General features: G+C 35.1%; 1 protein-coding gene across 1 annotated transcript in view; it reads left to right on the plus strand.

The window, feature by feature from the left end:
• LOC115215677 (zinc finger protein 236-like) overlaps positions 1-25,463 on the plus strand; it is a 116,795-nt gene extending 91,332 nt beyond the window's left edge. The window contains exon 2 of the mRNA XM_029784943.2: positions 23,348-25,463. Within this exon, the coding sequence (XP_029640803.1) occupies positions 23,364-25,013 (1,650 nt within the window). The 5' untranslated portion in view covers positions 23,348-23,363 and the 3' untranslated portion in view covers positions 25,014-25,463. The remainder of the gene's footprint in view (positions 1-23,347) is intronic.
• Positions 25,464-25,699: the final 236 nt, after the last annotated feature.

Genomic DNA, 25,699 nt, shown 5'->3' on the forward strand with positions numbered 1-25,699 from the left:
TTAAATCATTATCACTATGTTAACTGCTGCGTAATGGCTTTATTTGAATTGATGCATAACGTATATACACAATATAATAGTTATATATTGTTGAGGTAATTAACCATGTATTCCTTGATTGTCATGCTAGAGGATTTGAGTATGGCAGAAACTAAACCATGAACTTGTTCACCAATTTCCTGGATGTTTAATACTATGCCAATTAACCATTATTAAGGCTGCTGACTGTGTTCAAGTATCTCTTGCCCTGGGCATATCACAACAACAGCATATTGTGAGTCTTCAATCAAAATTGTTATGATACCACCACCACCACAATTATCATCATCATCATCGTCATCATCATCATCATCATCATCATCATCATCATCATCATCATCACCACCGATTGCTACCTCCACCTCCTCTTTCTAAAACACTGTAGTGTGGTGATAAGCTTACTTCAAACCTTATTTATGGTTTGTAAATGTTAAAATACTTGTTCTTTATATAAACAGGCTCATCATTTTCTTCTGTGTATTAAGTAGAAGTTTGTTGGCTTATGAGTTCCATTGAAGGCTAGTGCATAAAGAAAGATAGTAAATGGATTTAATACTGTGTGATGGAAAACTGGCTGTACAGTTAGTGTTGTGCTTCACAAAAATGTATACAACAACAAGCATCTTAAGGTCATTTTTCCCTGCTGAAGCTGAAGTTAAACTCACAAGCTCCATGGCAGTCTCTTCCGTTTTTAAAGCAGCCCATTTGGGAAATGAGCCCTGCAAGGCGCAATGACTGCTCCAACAAGTGTCACTGGCCATTCTGCATGTTAGTGCCATCGCAGTCATTGTCACAGTATACAGCTGAGCACACCATTTGTTTCAAAGGCGGCGAGCTGGCATAAACGTTAGCACGCCGGGCGAAATGCGTAGCCGTATTTCGTCTGTCGTTACGTTCTGAGTTCAAATTCCGCCGAGGTCGACTTTGCCTTTCATCCTTTCGGGGTCGATAAATAAAGTACCAGTTTCCAACTGGGTCGATGTAATCAACTTAATCCCTTTGTCTGTCCTTGTTTGTCTCCTCTATGTTTAGCCCCTTGTGGGCAGTAAAGAAATACATTTGTTTCAGAGTGTGTGGCCCATATTCCCTTCCACCTCCATCTTCTACTGCTTTACCCTCCCCATCCTACTTTTTTTCTTTTCCTTTTTTTTTCTCCTGTTTCTTTGTATTTAAACATTATTATTTAATGCGATCTGTTGTATAATTGACTGCAGAAATATACAATACCATTCTGTTTTTGCCCTGTTCACTACATTCTCGGTACCAACTCCATCTCTTTCTTCAACCCTATCATTTTTAGCTATGTCTTTCCCTATTTTCCTCTACATCATTTCAGACATTTTCATGTAATTACACCATTTCATTCCATTTCTCTTAATAACATCCATCACAGGTTATTCATTCTGAAACATATGTATACCAGGTTATTAATCTCGCAATACCTAAGTGATACATATATATATATATAAAATCTTGTCTCCATCTATTCCATCTATTTTATTCATACTGTTACCCCAACTGCCACTATGAAGTTCCCGCAATAAATCTACGGATTACAACAGGTAATCGATACTGTACTGGTACTTTACTCATCATCTATTTATACATTTTGTATAATTTCTCCATTATTTATATATATATATATATATATATATCATCATCATCATTTAACATCCACTTTCCATGCTAGCATGGGTTGGACGGTTCAACTGGGGTCAGGGAAGCCAGAAGGCTGCACCAGGCCCAGTCTGATCTGGCAGTGTTTCTACAACTGGATGCCCTTCCTAACGCCAGCCACTCCATGAGTGTAGTGGGTGCTTTTTACGTGCCACTGGCAAGGAGGCCAGACGAGGCTGGCAACGGCCACAATCGGATGGTGCTTTTTACATGCCACCGGCACGGAGGCCAGTCGGGATGGCGCTGGCAACGCCCACATTCGGATGGTTCTCTTACATGCCACCGGCATATATAGTCTTATATATATATATATATATATATATATATATGCATTTGTGTATGTGTGTGTCTGTTCCCCACCACTGCTTGGCAACTAGTGTCAGTTTGTTTACACCCCCCTTAACCTAGCAGTTCAGCAAAAAAGAGATCTGATTGAATGAATACCAGATTTAAAAAAAAAAAAATTAAGCTCCAGAGTTGATTTGTTTGTCAAAACCCTTCAAGACAGTGCCCTGGCGTGGCCACAACTTAATGACTAAAACAAGTAAAAAATAAAAGAAAAGGAATGAGAGTGCTCAACTCCCAATCCACCAGAACACAATCTTCTTTCACTACTAAACTTACAAACCTTTGTCATTTCCTTCATCCTCCCTACAACTTTCTGCTGCTCTACTTCATGGAAACATGCAATAAGTGATTTTTTGAGATAAACTATTAGCATTTAGTCCTGCTTGCTGCTTTTTTTCAGAATCATGGTTCTTTAGCTTGAGTTCTTCAACTTTTCCACAGAATTCACAGACTAATAATGGTCATGTATCTTTTTAACTTGAAAGCAGTTACTTCCTATACTAAGCAAACAGAGAGTCAGCAAATAACAATGAGAATCTATCTGGTTGTATTTTTATCTTTCATTCATGCAGTAAAATGTTTTATGGATATATTTACTTTATAATATAGCTGAAGTGTTTGCTGTCTTCTAATTATGTGTGTTATTGATTTATAGTTTAAAAATTGGATGAAAAAGAGGAACCATTTCTAATTTTAATGTGTATTTTTGTTATTTGCTAATGGCATTGATACTTTTAGGAAATATTTCCAGAATTGGTTTTATTCTAGTGTTATCCATAAAGAAAATTATGTAGCAGAGCCTTATAAAACCTTTTCTGTTATTTTTGTTATTTCAACTCTTGCTGTTTTATGAAATAGGAAATTTTTTTTTTATCATATATATATATATATATATATATATATATATATATATATTATGTTGTTGATTTTTTGTTTTTAATATTTTATTGGGCATTGACTGAACTAACGTAATCTATAGCTCTTTTATGAAATCAATACAAAAAGTATTGTGCTGCTATTCAGCTTTTAATGTTTAATTCTAATGGCTGATGAAAAACTCTTCATTGTTAGTTTAGCATCTCAGATTGTAAAAACACATATGCATACTTTTCTTTCATTAAATCAGCAAAAGTATATTTAATTCCTGCTACTTTTCTGTTCATTATTTTTGAATGTTAGAATGAATATGAGGAAATAGTTGCTTTATAATTAATCTGTCCAACAAATCATATTTTACAAGCCTGAGAGTTATGATGTTCTTGGCTTACAGTCGTATTTGGATTCTTTCACTCTGTTACTCCTTTATCTTTAATACCTACTTTACATGGAAAAACTAGCTCTATGTGACAATATTAAATTGTCGCATTTTAGGAAACCTGCTCTATTGACAATATTAAATTTCTGTTATTCCAAAGATCACTGGCTTTGAGATTGTTGACACCTGTTAGTCTTAATATTTTTATATTTAAGCTGAAAAACTCTTTTTTTTTCCACTTTGTAAGGCTTAATTGTGCTTAAAGAATGGCCTAGAAGGAATTATTAGTTTATTTGCCTGAAATGATTAAAACAAACCAAAGTCCAAGAATTCAATCACACAACCATGAAGATAATAAGTAGTGTTTTTTAATTGCTTAATAGTCTATTATGTTACTATATGGCTCTTTAAAATTATATACTTACACTCCCCACCACCACCACTGTTCCCTATGAGTAAGCCCATCCACACTCTCTCTCTTTCTCTTTCTCTCTCTCTTTCTCTCTCTCTGACTATGTCTATCTTTTTTCCACCTCATTTTTCTTGTTTGTCCGGTGGTCAAGTATCTCTCTCCCCTGTAGTAAGACAGCTATCCTTGTCCTTCTCTCATTTTTCCTCCAAGATTTTAATTATTTGTAGTTATTCAGTTTATTGTTCCATAATGAGTAAGAGAAAAGTAAGAGCAAGTTTTAATAAGCCTGGCAGAATTTATAGTAGATTATCTTTTATCTTCTTTTACTTGGTTTAGTCACTGGACTGCGGCCATGCTAGGGTACTGCCATGAAGGGCTTAGTTGAACAGATCAACCACAGTACTAACTTTTAAACCAGGTACTTATTCTATCAGACTTTTTTTGTCAATCTGCTATGTTACAGGGACATAAACATGCCAACACCAGTTGTCAAGCCATAGGCAGGGAAAACAAACGCTCACATGTCTAGCTATATACATATGATGGGCTCCTCTTTCTGTCTCCCATATCCATTACAAGCCTTTATTTGGCCCAAGGTTATTGTAGAAGACACTTCCTTAAGTTGCCACACAATGGGACTGAACCCAGTATCATGTGGCTGGGAAGTAAACTTCTTACCTACCAAAATCATCAAAAATAAGTATAGAAACGGTAAATAACATTATGAAAACCATTAAAATACAATATGCTTGTGTACCGTGATAAGAGATGGTTCCTTACATTCCAAGTAGATCCCTTTTTAGAAGATTTTTGTAGGGTTATGGTTTTGTTGAATGTGAAATTTCTGGAAACAAAATTTGATTAATAGAAGGTGTGTCTAAAGAAATTAATGTAGTGAGCCTGCAGTTGTTAACAATCCCAAAATTAGGCTAGCATAATACATTAGCAAATAGTATCTTTTAATAACACAGTGGATATTGTTCTGTCAGTATTTTATTCTGTGTTTTCATTATTTCATTTTCTATTTCAAATTTGTCTTCTCTTTTCCTTTTTTTCCAAATAACCTCTTCGCCTGTCTTGATGATTTTAAAACAGTAATGAAAAAAATTGCAGTTATGTTTGAAAGATCAAATTAATTTATTGTAGCATAATTTGAAACGAAACATACTTGTTTATGTGTCACTATAGGTATAATATTACTGTCTACTGTTCAATTTTACATGAAAGTAGTTTCCAACTGGGATAGATGGTTTACCATATCACCCCTGAAGCCGCCTCATTTATTCATATTCATTTCCAAGTATTTTTCAGGTCAACAGACAGTCGTTGAACTGTTTAGATGAGATAGTTACGTGCATGTCTATGTTACATTGTAATTACTTCTACTCATAAATAGACCCCTTCCTTTCTCCTATTACATAATATAGCTAACCTCACTTGAGTATTATATTCCACAGATACACTTTCTCTTGTATATATATTTGCCTGCTAGCCTCTCTTACTCCTTTCTCTCTTCAAATTTCTGCAATTTTTATTGATTTTAATTCTAACTTTCACATTCTTCCACTCTTACTATGTTGAACTCTTAACTCCAATGATCACCTACAGTAGCAGTTGCTAAATATAGAATTGCCTGACTTGCAAATCGGCAAGCTTTCTGTTGTAATCAGAATTTAATCTGACCGCTTTTCTTGTAGATCCCATTTATTTATCAACTGTTCAAGATTATCATTTTCTTTTTCTTAATATACATTTTGTTGTTTAAGTGAAACTTCTATAGCCTCTTTGTGCAATTATCTCTTTTATGACTGTTTTGTTGTTTTGGGTGCGTTCATTTTTTTTTTTTCAAATGCATCTTACATTAATTAGCGATGTTGACATTAATCATTCTACCATGCATTTGTCTAGCTAATGGAAGGGAAGTATGTGTTTAAAAGATACTGCATCTATCAAAATGTAAACTGTTTTTTGTTTGTTTGTTGTTGTTGTTGGTATAAGAAAATAATATTCTACCACATAAATTTCATCTCCATTATTTTGTATTCAATATCCTACCAATTACAATCAAGTCTGAAATCCATTAATGTAATACCTTTTATAATTTTTGTCTAGCCTTTTTATAAGAAGGTGGTGATGGCCAAAAATAGACTTCTTTTGCTTCTTAACAGATTTGATATTATGCAACCTTTGTGATTTTCCTTCATAGAACTAATATTGAAAGCATGAAATTTCTGTAAGAAAATTTCAGGTTAATTTTGGGTTTTTGTGAAAACAGTCACATAGTGAGATTTTTAAGTGTTTCATTCTTCTGTTTACTTAAAAATTAAAAGTGAAGCAAGTTTTTTAATGCTAGGAAATTACAAAATTATGTTGATATTTTTTACTAGTCAGTATCTTGAAATTTAGTTTTTTGATCAAAAATATAAAAATATAGTGGCCTTTTTTTATTATTGTTTTACAGTAGATTTGTCTGGTAAGGATTACAGCTTCAGAGTAGAGTTGTACATGTTTAGCTCTAATGATTTAAATTCGTATCATAACAAAATGACATCATTTATTGAACCTATGCCATAATAGTAATACTGATCTCAGTAAGCCAAACACATCTAAGAGCTACGTAAAGGTTCAAGAACTTCAAGACTCTTAGTTCAGTACCCTTTGAGCCTGTGTTATCAGATAACATAGTCACCTCAAGCTGAATTAGAAATTCTGGCAGATTATAAAATTTTCTTCATTAATGTCAAAGGACCAAGATACCTGGCCATACTCATGACAACCCATACCCCACAGCAAAACTGTTAAAACCAATCATTATGGCTGTTCCACATAGAAAGTGCCCATGCAGCACCCATGTTGTGCCACGTAAAAGTGCCCATGCAGTGTCACTTAAAAGTGCCCATGTGGAGTCACATAAAAGCACCTGTGTGGTGCCACATAAAGTGCCCAAGTTGTGCCACATAAAAGTGCCCATGCAGTGCCATGTAAAAGCACCTGTGTGGCGCTGTATAAAAGTGCTCATGCAATGCCATGTAAAAGCACTCAGCACACTCTGTAAAGTGGTTGGTGTTAGGAAGAGCATCCAGCTGTAGAGACCATACCAAATCAGACTGGGGTTTGGTGCAACCCCTGCCTCCCAGCTTACCAGCTCTGGTCACACCATCCAACCCAAGCCAGCATGGACAATAGACATTAAATGATGATGATGATGAATGGTGAAAAGTAGCTTAGTGACATTGACAAACCATCAATCTAACTTCCAACTCTTTGTCATGAGGATGAAATTTCTCATTAACACATTGTTTTCACAATTTTCTTTCTGTTATAGTTACTTTTTGTATTTTTTAATTATTTATTTATTCAGTGTGTCTTTCTTGTGCAGTTTGTAAAATATGTAGATGTTCTGATCTAAAAGTTTAAGGTGGTATACATTCTGCTTAAACATATCTTGATTCTCACTTGTTGATAGCAGTTTGGCAAGAAGCTCAGTAAAGAATTTAGTGTGCAGGTAAGCATCTGTCAAGGCTCTATTCTCTACTCCCTCCTGTTTTGTAATGGCTCTCCAGTGCAAAAAAGAAGAGTTGAAGAATAGCTGGCTATAGGAACTCTTGTTCCTTTACCTTAGTTTCCTAATTTACAATGAAGATAGGTCCTCCAAAAGTACAGTAGACAGAGTAAGAGCTGGGTGGAAAAGTTCAGAGAGCTATTGGAAACAAAAAAGTTTTCTCTTCAAATGAAGGGAAAATTGTAGGCTACTTATGTACAAAGGGAAAAGTATTAAAAACAGGTATAAAATAATGATAATGATAGCATCCGTGTTTTATATATAAAAGTCAAAATATATACACTTCCTGTTTATCAGATGATGTCAAGAAATGTAACAGGAACTTTTTTCTTTTTGTTCAGATACTAAAGGACATTTTAGTGTTTAGGATGGTTTGATATTCCTCTGAATAGATAATTTCTGTTTAAAAACAACAACAGTCAATATTCTAGAGCAGGTCTCACCAACTCGAATTAGCAGATTATTTGCTGAATATAAATGGGAAATAAGTCAGTTTCAAAACATTGATGTCCAGGTCACAAAAGTAAAGTTTGAAGGGAACAGTTGTCATTTCCTTTGATTAAAAGTAGATAGGAAATATCACTGACCAAAGACAAAAAAAAGAAAGAAAAATTTTGTAACACAGTGTAATTAATAATCAATCTTTAATAATGTTAATTATGTTAACTGTTATATTAGCTTTTCTTTCATGCTAAATTTCAAAGTATGCCCCATGCTTTTGTATATGATTAAGAAATTCTATTTTGGGGGTTTCCAAACAATATCCACAATGATATGACTGACTTTATTTAATTACTGGTACTTATTTTACCACTTTATAATGTATCAAATGTAAAGATAGCACTGGTTAAATTTGAGATCAGGGCCGAGAGATGAAATTAAATACTGCTAGATATTTTGTTTCACACTCCACCATGTTGTACCATAATAAAAAAAAAAACACCACTTAACCTCTATGTATGAAATGTCTGAAAGAAATATAATAGATAACAGTGTAAACAGGGCTGGAACCAGTAGTGAAGGTGCTATACTTGGCAGGTATCCCATTGAGCAACAGGATGGACTTGGTTGTCAGCCTGCAACTGCTAGCATACATGAGGTGAAGCAAAAGTAGAGCAAAGTTTTCGCAAAGTCCTTCAGACTTGAAAAGAACATAAAACTTTAGTTCATGGGAAATGAACAGCTGGTACGTCAATGACATCTCCAACAACAAACTGTGTATATCATATAGAATTATTATTATGATGATGATGATGATAATAATAATAAATGCCCTGATGCAATTCCTAGCAGTGACTCTCATGGCTGCTGACGTGGAAGTGTTAACAGGTATGTGTTTTGCCTTGATGTAAAAGATGGGCCCCAGCAAATATTCTGCTCAATACCACAGACATGCTCATCAGTTACTTAATTAGTTGAGCATGTCTCTTAGTAGCTAATGATATGCACATCTCTGATCACAGGCAGGAGCAGTGGGGAATCCTTATAGCCATCTGTTGGGAGGAATTCTTTGGGGTTTGAATAATTCACCCCTGGAAACATGAGGGGTCTTTGGAGCAGGATGGGTTACATGACCTGAATTCTAAGTGGGCCCCACCTGCAAGGTCATGCACTGTTTATCCTAATGTGAGGCCACCATGTCATGCACGTGTTTGGTGTACCCCAGCATCATTTGGATGGCACATACTCTTCTCTCACTCACACTTGAGGTGATGTTTAAGCTGTTATTGGTGGGTTGGAATTGTTAGAATGGCAGAAATAAGTGTCTTGCAGTATTTGTTCTCGTGTTTTATATTCTGGTTTCAAATCTTACCAAGGTCTACTTTGCCTTTCATCTTTCAGAGTTCGATAAAATGAAATACTAGGTTTTATTTTATTGAATAACCCCACTCTTCTGATTTTTATCCTTGTGTCTAGGCAAAACATTTTGTTCCTTCTATTATTATTTTCATATCTTTACTTCCCTATACATATTCTCATGGTTTTCTTTTGTTTTGCTTCTGGGTTTCATCAGTATTATAGACAACTGACAAGTCCCTTAACCCCTTGGGGGTCGTTGGGGCACTGCAGCCATGCAGTGTATCTAGGGCTAGAAGGCCTGGCAGAACCCATCCCTCTCCAGGCTAAACTCACTTCTATGGTTGAGTGGACTGGAACAACATGAAATGAAGTGTTTTGCTCAAGAACACAACACATTGCCTGATCCAGAAACTGAAACCACAATCTTACAGTTATGAATCCAACACCCTAACCACTAAGCAATGCACCTCCCCTAGTGGTGCTCATTTCTATGGCTGAGTGGACTGGAGCAATGTGAAGTGGAGTGTTTTTGGTCAAGAACAACGCATCACCCAGTCCAGTGATCGAAACCAGAATCTTATGATTGTGAGTTCAACACCCTAACCACTAAGCCACGCACCTCCCACAGCATTATAGAAAACATGTCTAGATGATCCTTTACTGATGCCACTTCCTTAAGAAAGAGCCTTTATATCAGAGTTAAACAACCTATGGTCTGCAGGCCAGATCTGACCCACAAACAAATATTGGGATATTATACTTATCTGGTACAAATTTTCTTTATTCTAAGTGTTTACATGATTTCATTCATGTATCATGGAAGGGGTATTTTTATATTGGCCTCAAGTTCTGATATGTTATACACCAAACACTGGTATATAAAAACCTTAGGGTGTAGGACCACCTTATTAATATGAGTGCACATTTTCAGATGTGACTCTTTTACTTTTTTACTTGTTTCAGTCATTTGACTGTGACCATGCTGGAGCACTGCCTTTGGTTGAGCAAATCAACCCTAGGACTTATTCTTTGTAAGCCTAGTACTAATTCTATCAGTCTCTTTTGCTGAACCGCTAAGTTACGGGGATGTAAATCACCAGCATCGGTTGTCAAGCGATGTTAGTGGGGGACAAACACACACACACACATACATACCTATATATATATATATATATATATATATATATATATATATAAGGCGTGTTGGCAGAAACATTAGCATGTCGGGCGAAATGCGTAGCCGTATTTAGTCTGCCATTACGTTCTGAGTTCAAATTCCGCCGAGGTCGACTTTGCCTTTCATCCTTTCGGGGTCGATAAATTAAGTACCTGTTACACACTGGGGGTCGATGTAATCGACTTAATCTGTTTGTTTGTCCCCTCTGTGTTTAGCCCCTTGTGGGTAGTAAAAGAAATATATATATATATATATATATATATATATATACACATATATACAACAAGCTTCTTTCAGTTTCCGTCTACCAAATCCACTCACAAGGCTTTGGTCGGCCCAAGGCTATAGTGGTAGACACTCACCCAAGGTCCCTCACAGTGGGACTAAACTCAGAACCATGTGGTTTGTAAGCAAGCTACTTACCACACAGCCACTCTTATACGTTCAAATTTGTTAGCAAAAACCATATTATTTTGTTTTAACAAAAAATCCACTAATTATTACCTGCTCAAAAGAGAAAATATAATTTTAGTAAGGTGTGTATTTTGTCAACTCTTTTGTGCTTAAATGCAATTCATATGCAATTGATTTCTAGGAATATTAAGGATTAATCTTCCTTTTCTTTGTCCATCACATAGTGATGCTCCTTCAGATTTAGTGATTAAAACTTCTGCTAAAGCAAGTTTATGCACTGTCATATGACTTTTTTTTCTTTCTTTTTTTTTAATATCTCTTGAAATAAGAAGCTATCAGATGAACCAGATAATTACAGATGCAATGATACATATAAAGTAATTCAAGGTTTTGAAATAAAATCAATGGAAAAATTACCATGGATATGAATGCAAAAACAAAAATAGAACACAAATGTAGATTCTGCCAAAATTTTCAGGATATTTGGGTACAAAATTACTTCTTTATGAAGCACAGTGGGAAACCTGTTTGTCTCATCTGCCTAGAAAATGGTACTATGAAGACTAGTAAATACCAGGTGACATTATAAAATCTGCCTTAGTAGAAATTTTGTCAAGTTTATTGAGCTGGTGAGGAGAGATGAAGCTGAGCAATTGGAAGCTAGTTTCAGAAAGCTAATACCACTTCTTATGGTATAAATGAAAGAAATATTTGTGCCAAGAAAAAATTTTCAAAATGTTGTGCAGAAAAGTTGAAGTTTTTTTTCGCAGATGGAGAGTTTGTCAAAGAATGCTTGCTAGTAGTAGCAGATATAGTTTATCCTGAAGAGAAATCTTTATTTGCATATACCAGTCTGTTTGCAAGATTGATCACATGACAAGTTGAAGAAATGTCAGCAGATGTTAAAACTTGTCTGAGGGACACTTGCAACCAACTGCAATTTTTTTTTAATTGCACTTGATGAGAGTACAAACTTGAGAGACACTGTTCAACTTGCTAAGTTTGTGCAGGCAGTGACCTTAAATTTTCAAATTTTTTAAGAGTTTATAGAATTAATTTCTATGAAGGATAAGGTTAGTGGAGCAGATATTTTGTGGGGTTTTGTTAAAAATAATGTCAGAAATGAAATTTGACTTGTCAAAGCTAACTGACATCACTCCTAATGGGTAGTAGTGGGATAGTGAAAAGGCATAATCACATTGCTGCAAGGACAATAGAAAGCCTTGAAATTATGTATAAAATATCAAGAGACATTATGTACCAAGTCTTTGGAATTAAAGAATGTTATAGACACTGTTATGAAATTAATAAATCTGATCCTGGATTGAATCATCATCAGTTTCAACAGCTTTTATTGGAGACAGGGGCAGAATATGGAGATCTGCTATATTTCTTCACTATTTTCACTAAGGGTCAATACTAGAAAGAGTATTTGCATTGCATAAAGTGGTGGCAACATTCCTCAAGAGGCAGCGAGCTGGCAGAATCATTAGCATGCCAAGCAAAATGCTCAGTGGCATTTCACTCATCTTTACATTATGAGTTCAAATTCTGCTGAGGTCAACTTTGCCTCTCATCCTTTTGGGGTCAATGAAATAGTACCAGTTGAAAACTGTGGTCAATGTAATTGATTGGTCCTCTTCCCTAATTTTGCTGGCCCTATCCCAAAATTTGAAATTTATAATCCCCAAGAGCGAAAATGCTAGTGTTTCTCGGTTTTTGTGATCCTGCTTGGCTTGCAACTTTGGCAGTTCCTGTGGACATTACATCTCATTTCAATGACTTGAATTTACAACTTTAGTGGAAATAATTAGCAGATACATGATATGTAAGTTGTGACACTTGTAATAAAACTGCAATTGAAGAAATTATAATTTCAGAAAGGCATTTTTGTGAATATGGTCTAAGAATAAAAAAAAAAGCTTTCATCATATTTTGCTGATGCATTGCAAATGCAGCCAAGCTATTTGCTAACATCACTTGATGTGCAAGCGGACACTGCATTAGAAAATTATCAAATGAAATTGATTAAGATGCAGAATGATGATACTGAGGTCAAAATTTCATTCTGATGATGTATCAAGGCTTGACATTTATAGAAAATCTATTCATCCAAATGGGAAATATCCAAACTAAGTTATCCATACGGAAAAAAGATTGCATCATTGTTTGGCAGCACATATCTGTGAAAGTAATTATTTTCAAAAATGAAGCACACCAAGAAACATTTGAGACCAAAATTAACTAATGCCCATCTGGATAATGTCTTGCTATTGGCATTAACAAGTCTGACACCCAATATAGAACTTTTAAGCAACAAACAGTATCAAGTTTCACTATGATTCATTTATTGTTTACATTAAAATTGATATTTTCCTTTAGTTTATTATTCATAATTTATCATGATTCAATGCATCATATTTATACTTTTTTTTTACTTTAAAAATTTGTTGTGTCTTTTTAAAATATTCAAAAATTGCCCTAATAAATTGTTACTAAATTGAGTTCTTTGAATAATAATTGATACCCTTTGCTAAGCATGTGTTATTCATTGATTTGAAGTAAAATATATCTAGATGTAGTTTAAAAGAATAACTCATATTTCAAATATTTTTATGGCATTTATCTTGCTCACAGTTGCAAAGAGGTTGTTGACCACTAATATATGTGGTCACCTAACCTGCTAGAAACACCATCCAAATCTTCCTCAAATTACACTCTCCTGTCTTCACCACCTTCTAGCATTTAAACTGGCCATATGCAGCCCAAATATTTATGTTCAAACTGGCCAGATTCAGCCTCTCACACCTGCCCTACAATGTCATTGTAAAAGTAAACCATCATTCCATTGAAATCTCAATACTATGAGATAATGCATGATTGATTCTAAGCAATGTGAATAAATAAGCATTACATTTGACAGAGTAATCTGAATGATAGAGGGTTAAAAAATGTACATAATTGTATGTTTGGCAGAGGTCCTTTTCTATAGCATCTTAAAAATATAAATAACTGTTTCCTTTTTGTAGCTGGTGGCTTTGTAGTTCCAAAAATAAAATGATTGGTAGTTTTTTTTTTTTTTTTTTTTTTTTTTTTTTTGCCTCATTCCATACTCTGATCTGCTTTAACTCACTTGAAAATTTATGTGAAGAATTATTAGTGTTCATATAAGCCTGATATTTGCACAGATAAAAACTTCTTACAAGTAGTTCTAGATACCCTATGTAAAAGACAGGATGGTCACTGCTAGACTACTTTTGTTCATAAGTTTGCTCAACTGAGATTGAATTAGGACTCAACACTCTGACACTAAATCATTTAAGGAATACAGTTGCAACACTTCACTCTGTTATCTCCACTTTTTCATTTTATATACTATCATTATATTTTCAGGCAATATACTATAATGTATCCTTCTTTACTGTTAAACTTTATATTTCTACTTTAAGAAATTATTGTCTTATTTGTAATATAAATTGCAATTTATTGCTATCCCTAAAGCGATAAGTGATATAGTCACATTAATTTTTTATGTAAAAAAAAAAAAAAAAACTATGTAAAAAAGAAATTCTTTTTTTTTTGTTCATTTGTTCATGACTTTTAGTTGTTCTTCCCCTCTCACATTAGAGAAATTAAAAGATAATACCATAATACCTTAGAATGTTCTTTTAAGAAAAAGAGTGAAGGTAAAGACATTGATATGTGGTAAGAAGCTTGTTTCTCAATCACGTTGTTCTGGGTTCAGTCCCAGTATATGACACCCTGGGCAAGTGTTATCTACTTTAGCCTCAGGCTAACCAAAGCCTTGTGAGTAGATTTGATAGATGGAAACTGAAAGAAGCTCATCCTATATATATTTATATGTATGTATGTATGATTGTATGTGTGTGTGTGTGTCTTTGTGTCTGTTTGTCCCCCCAGCATCATATGACAACCAGTATTGCAGTGTTTACGTCTCTATAACTTAACAGTTTAACAAATGAGGCTGACAGAATAAGTACCAGGCTTAAAAAAGAAAAAAAAAAGTACTGGGCTTGGTTCAATCAACCAAAATTTCTTCAAGCCAGTGCCCCAACATGGCCACTGTCTAATGACTCAAACAGCTAAAAGATGAAAGATAATCCTTTCTGAAATGGTTGCTTGTGGGTTAAATGAAATTAGTCACCTTTTTACTTTGCCTGAAAAACAAATACTTTATGATGCTTTGGATGAGAATGAGAAATGAAATTGTAAAATACTTTCATTTCATGAACATTAAAAAGTGGGGAAGACATTGCTGATAACCGTTCGCAAAGCAGATTGGAAAAAGACACCGATTTAAAAACAGATGAGAGGGAGGGGTAAGGCATTCTGATAAAGAAAACAAAACTAATGGAAAAACAGCAGCTTGACAACAATGGCAGGCAGCAACTTTAAGTGCAGTCTCTACAACCGGGGTTGTTGTTCACATGTGGGTCTTTATAGTCACAGCAGATGCTACTCTGCCAAACAAGACTTAAGCCTTTAGCATTTGAACCAGCCCAAATATTCTACCTGTTTTATGTAGAATAAAACTGGCCAGATCTGGCTCCTCACACCAACCCCACATTGTCATTCTAAAAGTAACAGTTTGCCTCTTCAAAATCTCAAAGCTACAACATAATGCATGATTAATTCAAAAGAATGAGAATAAATATGCATTGCTTTTGACATAATAATGTGAATGATAAAGGGTTAAGCAAAACTTACTAGGCACAGATCCAAGGTCTTGTAGAGACTAACAGATGCCTCCAATACATGTGTGTATGCTTTATTTTTCAGGCATCAACTAATAGATATCAAAAGTGTCAGGCAATAATATATACATAAAAAACAATTGGACTCTATGGATACATTATGCAAACGTGGAGTAAGAAAAAAAATGCCTAGATATGGAAAGAGATTGTGCCTGAAGTAAAATTAAGCTAAACGTAGAATAAGGGTGTGTTATATGAGAACTTTAAGGGAAAGAAATTTGTGCATCTCAAATAGAATAGCATTGTGTCAGGTGAGGACAAAAGAAAGAATGTTGTATTGCAGACTCATCTAGCCAATGGCAGCATAGAGAAACTGATCTTGGTTATGATGATGATAATGGTGATGATTTTGTTTGGCCTTTTTATTATTCAGCCTATCACAATTGTTTATTTGGTCAGTAAATAAGTTGGTGTATATGAAATAGAAACTATAAACTATAGCCATTGATTCGTCATTATATTGTTTGGCAGTGGTCTTTTGCTGTAGCATCTTAAAAATACAAATGACTGTTTCTTTACTGTAGCTGATGGTCCTACAGCTTCCAAAAATAGAATGATTGGAGCAAGATTGGGTTTACTGATTTTATACTTTGATCTGCTATAACTTAGTTGAAAAAAAAAAATGTATGGAAAGAATTATTTGGTGTCCATATAAGCCTGGCATTAACACAGATAAGACTTCTTGCATGTAATACTTTTGAAATAGAGAAATCAGTTGCCAAGATAGCAGTTGTGATTATGAGTTGGGTGTTCTTTGATGCAAGCTCAATTTTAATAGAGTAGAAAGTTAAAAAAAAAAAAAGTGAGAGAGAAAAATACATGTATGCACACAGACTATAAAACATTATTCTATTGTTTTGACTCTTCTACTTCCATATAATAAAAAGATTTTTTATTCTCTCTTTTTTATTTATTTATTTTTTTACCTGATAATGCTGCTTCAGAAATTATTTCTGTGAATCTAGTCATCTTTGTAATGATCTGCAAACCAACTTATTGAAGCTTATTTCACCTAATTCATGCCTTCATGCCCTGCATAACATTACTGTTTTCATATCATCTCAGTAACCATAAGCTTGTCTCTCTCCTTCTCTCTCTTCTCCCCTTCTCTCTCTCTCTCTCTCACACACACACATAGGTTATTTTTTGAGCAGTAATGTAGAAAATACCTTACTGACCTACAACTTAGTTTGATTTTTTTTACACTAGTAATAATTTTGGATATGATTTTTTATTAAATAAATCTCAGTGAATTATATGACTGCAATTAATGTTTTCCAAATAATAAATTCCAGTTTAGATATATTTTTATGAATCGCTTATTACCATTTCAAAGAAATGTGCGTAAAAGAAACTTTGGTAAAAGCCTTATGACAATATAAGGGATTTCATTGTAATTTATTGATCTGCATCCAACATTTAGAACCTTGATAGCCAATAGGATGTTGCAACTTATATTCTATTCTTGGCAGGATATATCTACTTTCCATTTTCCTTCTAACAAGAAGGAAGGACTGATCTTTTCATGAATAAATATATTTTTCTTTGCCTATTGAGATTTTTTGGTAGAATTTCAAGTAACACTATTATTCTGTAGAGTATCATATAAAAATAGTCCATCTTTAATGTAGAACAATGTTATGTCTAAACTGCATCGGTGTGTGGTTGTTTAGATTCTGTTTTGGTGCTGCAATCATCATCATCATCATCGTTTAACGTCCGTTTTCCATGCTAGCATGGGTTGGACGGTTCAACTGGGATCTGGGAAGCCAGAAGGCTGCGCCAGGCCCAGTCTGATCTGGCAGTGTTTCTACGGCTGGATGCCCTTCCTAACGCCAACCACTCCGTGAGTGTAGTGGGTGCTTTTTACGTGCCACCTGCACAGGTGCCAGATGAGGCTGGCAAACAGCCACGATCGGGTGGTGCTTTTCATGTGCCACCGGCACAGGGGCCAGACGAGGCTGGCAACGGCCAGACGAATCAAAATATTGCAGATTATTTTAAATTGCAAACTGTGATGCTGGTGCATTCTGTTAGTGATCTTGTTGGTGATGGCACCACTTAAAAAGCATGAGTGCTGGTACCATGTAAAACACACTGGCAATGGTGTCACATTAAAAGCACTGATGCTCATGCCATGTAAAATGTACTGGTGAGGGTGCCATGTTAAGATCACTGGTGATGGCACCATGTAAAGAGTTCTAGTGATGCTACCACATAAAGAGCACTAGTGATGGTGCCATGTGAAAAGTACTAGTGATGGTACCACATAAAGAGTACTGGTGATGATGCCATGTAAAAAGCTCTAGTGCTGGTGCCATATTAAAAATACATCCAGTACACTCTAAAGTGGTTGGCATTAGGAATGGCATCCAGCTGTAGAGACCCTGCCAAAATAGACTTGAACCTGGTGTGGGTCCTGGCCTTGCCAGCTCCTGTCAAACCATCTAACCCGGGCCAGCATTGAAAACGGACATTAAATGATGATGCTTGATAAGGTGATTGTCAGTTTAATTGTTGCTCACTACTTTGAGTTTTAAATGTTTTCACTCAAAGCATCAAAAGTTACACTCAGTGCCCTTAATGACTAATCACATCTGGTATTTAAAAAAGAAAAACCTTGTGCTACCATGGTGCAAGTTTATTTATTTATATATATATATATGTATGTATGTATGTATGTATGTATGTATGTATGTATGTATGTATGTATGTATGTATGTATGTATGTATGTATGTATGTATGTATGTATGTATGTATGTATGTATGTATGTATGTATGTATGTATGTATGTATGTATGTATGTATGTATGTATGTATGTATGTATGTATGTATGTATGTATGTATGTATGTATGTATGTATGTATGTATGTATGTATGTATGTATGTATGTATGTATGTATGTATGTATGTATGTATATGTATGTATGTATGTATGTATGTATGTATGTATGTATGTATGGTATGTATGTATGTATGTATGTATGTATGTATGTATGTATGTATGTATGTATGTATGTATGTATGTATGTATGTATGTATGTATGTATGTATGTATGTATGTATATGTATGTATGTATGTATGTATGTATGTATGTATGTATGTATGTATGTATTGGGTGAGTATACATTTCAAAAATCCAATCATCACCATCAGGTCACAGTCAGTACTTTTGTTGTTGTTTGAAGTTACTCCTCTACTAGAAGTGTCAAGAAGCAACATCTTATTCAGATGTTTTATATACCATGGCATCTATGGCTGGATGCCCTTCATAACATCAGCCACTTCATAATGTACTGAGTGGATTATATCATCATGCCAGTACTGGGAGGTTGTTGTGTTCTTAATAAAGCAGGACTAAAGTGTCATAATTTAAGACCTATCATAATTTTATCTTCTTTTAAGTTCAAAGAGCACCATCCGAGTGTGATCGTTGCCAGGGCCGCTGACTGGCTCCCGTACCGGTGGCACATAAAAAGCACAATTCGAACATGATCATTACCAGCGTTGCCTTACTGGGACTTGTGCCAGTGGCACGTGAAAAACAACATTTGAGTGAGGTCGTTGCCAGTGCCGCTGGACTGGTTCCTGTGCTGGTGGAACGTAAAAATTACCATTTGAGAGTGGCTGTTGCCAGTACCTCCTGACTGGCCCTTGTGCCGGTAGCACATAAAAGTACCCAGTACATTCTCAGAGTGGTTGGCATTAGGAAGGGCATCCAGCTGTAGAAACTCTGCTAGATCAGATTGGAGCCAGGTGCAGCCATCTGGCTCGCCAGTACTCAGTCAAACCGTCTAACCCATGCCAGCATGGAAAGTGGACGTTAAATGATGATAATGATGATGATTTATATTTTCATTGTTTTGAATTAATCATGCATTATCTCATAGCTTTTTCATAGGTATGAGAAACCAGATCTGGCCGATTTGAATATAAAACAAGTTGAATACTCAGGCCTGATACGGCTGATATAAATGCTAAAGGGTTAAAAATGAAATTATTATTTTACTAAAGCATTCCAAATTCTTGATTATTTTTTTCAAAATTTAGTGAATCACATAGCATGTGTAGATTGCTAGAAATAGGGTCACAAAAGTGTTAAACAGTAAAATAATAAGTTTCATTAATTTCTTAATGTAAAATTCATAATAATAGCTACTGCAATGTTTGTTTGTTTTTTGAGGATTTTTTTACCTTCTTTTTAAATCTCGCCTCAAGTCCCATATCATATTAATAGTAGTAGTGAAGTCTATTTCTCTCATCCTATTAAGCTACCAGCATTAAAGTATATCACCAAGCAAAATCCATTTGCTATTAAAATACTGTTGCTTCATGTCAGATTCTATATATTGGCCAGTCATGAGTTTTGTTGTTGTTTTTGTTTGTTTTATTTGTTTTGTTTTGTTGTTGTTGTTTTTTTTTTTATCTTTCTTCAATATTCAGTGCTTGGATAATCTCAGTTGATTGAAGTTTGTTTTTTTGTTTTGTTTTTTTTTCTTCATCTCACTCAGTTACATATGTGAGGCCATATTGCATTTCTGCTTAGTATGCAGAACACCTACCTGAAGCTTTTTTCTGTTTTTTTTTTCATGGTTATGTTGTCGATGATGTTGATAATCAGCATTACTGCATTCTCCCGATTTCTATATGCTCATAATCTTGTCCACTAAGTAGAATATAGTTCCCTGAGAAGGTCCAATAAGACTAAAGCGTGTTTGTTGCTTTCACCAGTTGGCTTTAAAGACCAGAGCCACTCCAAACTGCATTGTCTGTTTTGTCCAAAAGTGTTTATCAAATGATTGTAGTTGTCTCCCTTGCCTCTTGTTCTTTTTTTTTTGCTTTTTTTTGTTTTTTCTTTGGTAGATATTAAACGCAGAACTGTACTTTATATTTACTAATTACTTGTATTATCTCCCTATATCACAAATGCGATTATCTACCATATTCATATCCAGTGATGTTGGCATGGAAAGAAAGATTTAGACTTACAAAATATTATATTACAAATAACTATCCCTTGATATTTCTTTATCATTATCATTATTTTGTTATAAATTCTGTAATACCTGGAGAACTAGAACTGCTCTAATAAATACCATTTGTTTAGAGATGTTTTTATACTAACTTGCTTTTTTTTTTAACTTTTATAGTTTGTTTTGAAGCAAGTGTAAATATCCTGACTGATACGATGTATGATTTATCAATATATGAATGTAGTAAAATTCCAGCACCACTCTCTCTCTCTCTCTCTCTCTCTCTCTCTCTCTCTCTCTCTCTCTCTCTCACACACACACACACTTACTTACTTACTTACTTACTTGTAAATACGAAGAGTACCTGACTCTGTATAAATGATCGATGCAAGCATTGGGTTTTATCTTTTACTTGTTTCAGTTTTTCAGCTGCAGCAATTCCAGGGCACCACCCTAAAGAATTTTTAGTTTAATGAATCAACTCCATAATACAGTTCTATATTTAAGAGATGAGGAATTATGTACATTACTTACATTTGGCGGATATTAGTCCTCATCTTGTTTGTTGTTAACACAACGTTTCGGCTGATATACCCTCCAGCGTTGGGGAAAATTTAAACCTGGGTTCTCATTCCAAAGGTATTTTTTGATATTATTATTTTTATTATTATTATTATTCATGTCACTGCTTGGAATCAAACTCAGACTCTTGGGTTTAGTAGCCTGCACTCTTAACCACTATGCCATATGCCTGTGAGCAATTATGGAGTGAATTTTAGGGCTTATAAATCTGATATTTTCCAATCCTTCCTTAATACTGGTTCCCATATGCTACTCATATCTGCACTCGGTCTGCATAGAAGGTTGTTATGTCCTAGCATATGTGCTACTTCTTTTAGTTCTCGTATTTTCCACTGGTGTTCTCTGTCTATTATTTTAACTTCATCCCACAGGGGAAGGCGCTCTCCATTTTTCTATACATGATCGGCTATACCCAATTTATCAATATCTCCTTGTGTCACAGCTTTGCGATGTTCATCTACCCTTATTTTGAGGAAGCAGCATGTTTTGCTTTTGTATAACCTACCACAGCTGCATGGGATGGAGTACATGCAATTGGTGGTTTTACTCGAAGGAAATATTTGCGAAGTGTTGTATTATTCTTGAATACTGTCCTGTTGTCATATGGGCCACATATCTTTTGTATCTTTTCAGAGAAGACTTTCACATTGGGTAGACAGACTGTGGACCATTTATTGGTTTTGTCCTCTCTTTTCTTCATAATTGGAGTGGATAGTAAGTTTTTTGGGTAGTTGTTGCTTAATAGATTGTTACTGAGTTTGATCATTTCTTCATGGTGTGTATTACGATCACTACATATATTCTTTGCACGATGTTTTAGGCACTGAGTAATCCCTCTCTTTACACTGTATGGATGGTGGGAATTGATGTTTAGGTGTTGTCCAGTGAAGGTCAGCTTGCGGTATACGGATGTCCTGAAGCCATACTTGGTGCATGTTGTTAATACATCCAATTCACAATGAAAAAGGAAAAAGACAATCAGCTAGCATTCCTGGACGTATTAATAACATGCACCAAGTATGGAGTCAGGACATCCATATACTGCAAGCCAACCTTCACTGGATGATGCCTCAACTTCATCTCCCACCATCCATACAGTGTGAAGAGAGGGATTGCTCAGTGCCTAAAATATCATGTTACGAATATAAGTAGTGATCATGATACACACCACAAAGAAATGATCAAGCTCAATAACAATCTATTAAGCAACAACTACCCCCAAAACATACTATCCACTCCAATTATGAAGAAAAGAGAGGATGAAACCAATAAACTGTCCACAGTCTGTCTAAACCTGTGTGAAAGGCCTCTCCGAAAAGATACAAAAGATATGTGGCCCATATGACATCAGGACAGTATTCAAGAGTAATACATCACTTTGCAAATATCTCCTTTGAGTAAAACCACCAATAGAAGAGAATATGACCAAAGACTGCATGTACTCCATCCTATGCAGCTGTGGTAGGTTATACAAAGGCGAAACATGCTGCCCCCTCAAAATAAGAGTAGAAGAACATCGCAAAGCTGTGACACTAGGAGATATTGATAAATCGGGTATAGCTGATCATGTATGGAAAAGCGGAGAGCACCTTCCCCTGTGGGATGAAGTTAAAATAATAGACAGAGAACACCACTGAAGAATACGAGCAGATATGCTAGGATACAACAACCTTTTAAGCAGACCGAGTGCTGGTATGAATAGCACATGGGAACCAGTATTAAGTAAGGATAGGAAAATATTAGATTTATAAGCCCTAAAATTTTCTCCATAATTGCTCATGGGTATATGGCGTAGTGGTTAAGAGTGCGAACTACTAACCCCAAGAGTCCGAGTTCAATTCCAAGCAGTGACCTGAATAATAATAATGAGGATGAGGACGACGACAGCAACAAAAAATACCTTAGAAATGAGAACCCAGGTTACTGAGGCTGCAGTAAAAGACACTTGTACAAGGTGCCATGCAGTGGGACTGAACCTGGAACCATGTAGTTGGGATCAAGTGTCTAACCATACAACCATGCCTGCACCTTTTGTTAAATGAAATTGAACTACATTTCTTGTTTAACCCTTTAGCATTTAAACCAGCCATACCCAGGCAAAATATTCTACCTGTTTTACTTTCAAATTGATCAGATCTGATTTCTCACATCTGTCCTACAATGTCATACTAAAAAATTAACAGTTGCCTCATCAAAATCTCATAGCTACAAAACAATGATTGATTCAAAACAATGTGAATGCTAAAGGGCTAATAACAAATTACATATAAATGTTTGATATTCTGGTTTTCTCTGTTTACTCACATATTTTTTTTTCTCTTATCTTTCAGAAATTCCAAGAGCAAGATGAGTGTGGTTTCCACATCTCCAAATAGCAGTTATCCTCCTGTTAAAGAACCTAATAATTTGATGTGTCGATACTGTGCTATGCAGTTTGACACGGAGGATGAGCTCAATGCTCATGTACTTTCACATTCACGTGGGGCTGCTCCTTTGAAATGTACACTGTGTGGTCAAACATACCGCACTTCATCAAAACTTCAACGTCACATACGGGTACATAGTGGAGAAAAGCCATACATCTGTCATATATGTGGACGCCGATTTTCTCGCTCGGATCATCTGAAACAACACTCAAAAGTGCATTCTAACCACCGAACGAAGAATACTTGTAGAATCTGTAATGCAAGGTTTGTGGCCTCCCATCTATTAAAATCTCATCTACGTAGTCATGGAATAAAATCTGTCCAGACGTGTGAAACCTGTGGAGAGGCATTTGAAACTTGCATCGAATTAGAAAAACATCAAAAGTTACATGAAGTAAAACAAAGTACGGTTGCGAAAGTACGGAGAAAAAATAGCCTAACTCCTGAAGAAGTGTCAAATGGTGATACTGAAACAACAACTGAAGAGCCACCTGTTATTGAAGGTGCAAAATGGACTGGCTGTGCACGTTTCTGTTTGGTAAGCTCTCAACCAGCAGAAAATGAAACAAGCACCTATAGCATTGAAACAGTTGAAAATAGTGAAAAGGGCTGGATGCAAATCCTTGGCCAGCTAGCAGAAGCTGATTATGCAGAACACAATGCTGCCAAGAGTGAAAATTTAAATGAAACTGTTGTAAACTATGACGTGTCCCAGAAATCCAGCACTATTCACAGCACTAACTTAGAAGAGAATAATAACCAAATGTTAGAGACTAAGGAAATTAGTGATCAAATAAATGACTCCAGCACAAAAAGTCCTAGTCCTCTTCTAACTATTCAAGAATCTGCTAATGATGATGATGATTTTGTTGATGAGGAAGAGGAAGAGGAGGATAATGAACATTCAGAGGAGATAATAAAATCCTCAACTATTAAACATGAGCCTGGTGGTGATATTGAAGAAGAGGAGGAAGGTGGTGAGAATGATGACGAAGAAGGGGAGGAGGATATTGAACCAAACTGTGATGAGCTATCTTGTGATGAAAGAATGGAAGTGATAGAAGCAAGTGAGGAGTTTAGTGATGATGAATCAACAAATACTGCCCTAAAAGTTTGTTACTCACTGGTAGGCAGTGGGGAAGAGTTTGAGAACATAGAAGCTGAAACTATTACTGATGGTACCAAAATGTTTGTTGTACCTAGCACTTCTGACTTTGAGAAAAATGACCAAGAAGAGGATATTTCTGATAACATAAGAAATGGCGAAGTAGATTTTGATAACCAACAAATCAGTTATACAATTAGTTTGGTTGACAAGCAACCTCTGGAAAGTGATCAAACTGCCAACAACAGCAGAACCGGACCATTTCAAATTGGTAACAAAAAAATCAGCAATTGCAAACATTGCGGGATTTGGTTTGAAGATTTTGCTATCTACATGTTACACAACAGTCTACACCTTGGAAATGATGATCCATTCACCTGTAAGAAATGCCTTAAGAAACTAGGTAACCGCCTGGAATTTATGGCACATCTTATGTGGCATCTGGAGCCACCTGTGTCCGCATGAGCTGATCAACTAGCTTTTTACTTATTTAGAGGACTGCACTACAATAAATTGACTGGTTCTGTTGGTAAAAATGTAACCTACAAGCTGTATATCTCACTCAAGAGATCACAATTTTCACCCTATTTCTCGAGCCATAATATTTGTCTATTATTTACACCTTCCGTTATCTTGCCTGTAAACAAAAGATCATCAAGTATGGAATCACTTTGACGGCTGTTAATCCAGAGCAAATTTTAAAGTTTCTTTTCAGTTTTATTTAAATAGCTATTTCTTCTTTGTCACATCTTTCTTCTTCTTTTTCCTCTTCTTCATCTTCTTCATCTTATATATAATTTGCCCTAGATTACTGTTATTCTACACCAGTTTCTTTATTTTGTTCTATTGAATCAGTTAAATAGTATATTAACTTGCAAATTGTTGACCTTCAGTTTTATGAAAAAAAAAAGTCTATTCTCTTGTTGACCTATTGAAAATTTTATTTCATTTTTATTTATTTATTTTTAATTTTTCTTTTTAATTGTGTCTTTCCATTTTTAGAAAACCTATATTTCAGAAAGAAAGGAACTAGTATTTTTATTGTTAATATTGTTATTAGCCTTGTGCCAAGGAAAAAAATTATTACTGTTATTATTATTATTATTATTATTATTATTATCATTATTATTATTAAAGAATTGACAAGGAAG

This window comes from Octopus sinensis, linkage group LG9 (assembly GCF_006345805.1).
Source record: "Octopus sinensis linkage group LG9, ASM634580v1, whole genome shotgun sequence".
Classification (NCBI taxonomy): domain Eukaryota; kingdom Metazoa; phylum Mollusca; class Cephalopoda; order Octopoda; family Octopodidae; genus Octopus; species Octopus sinensis.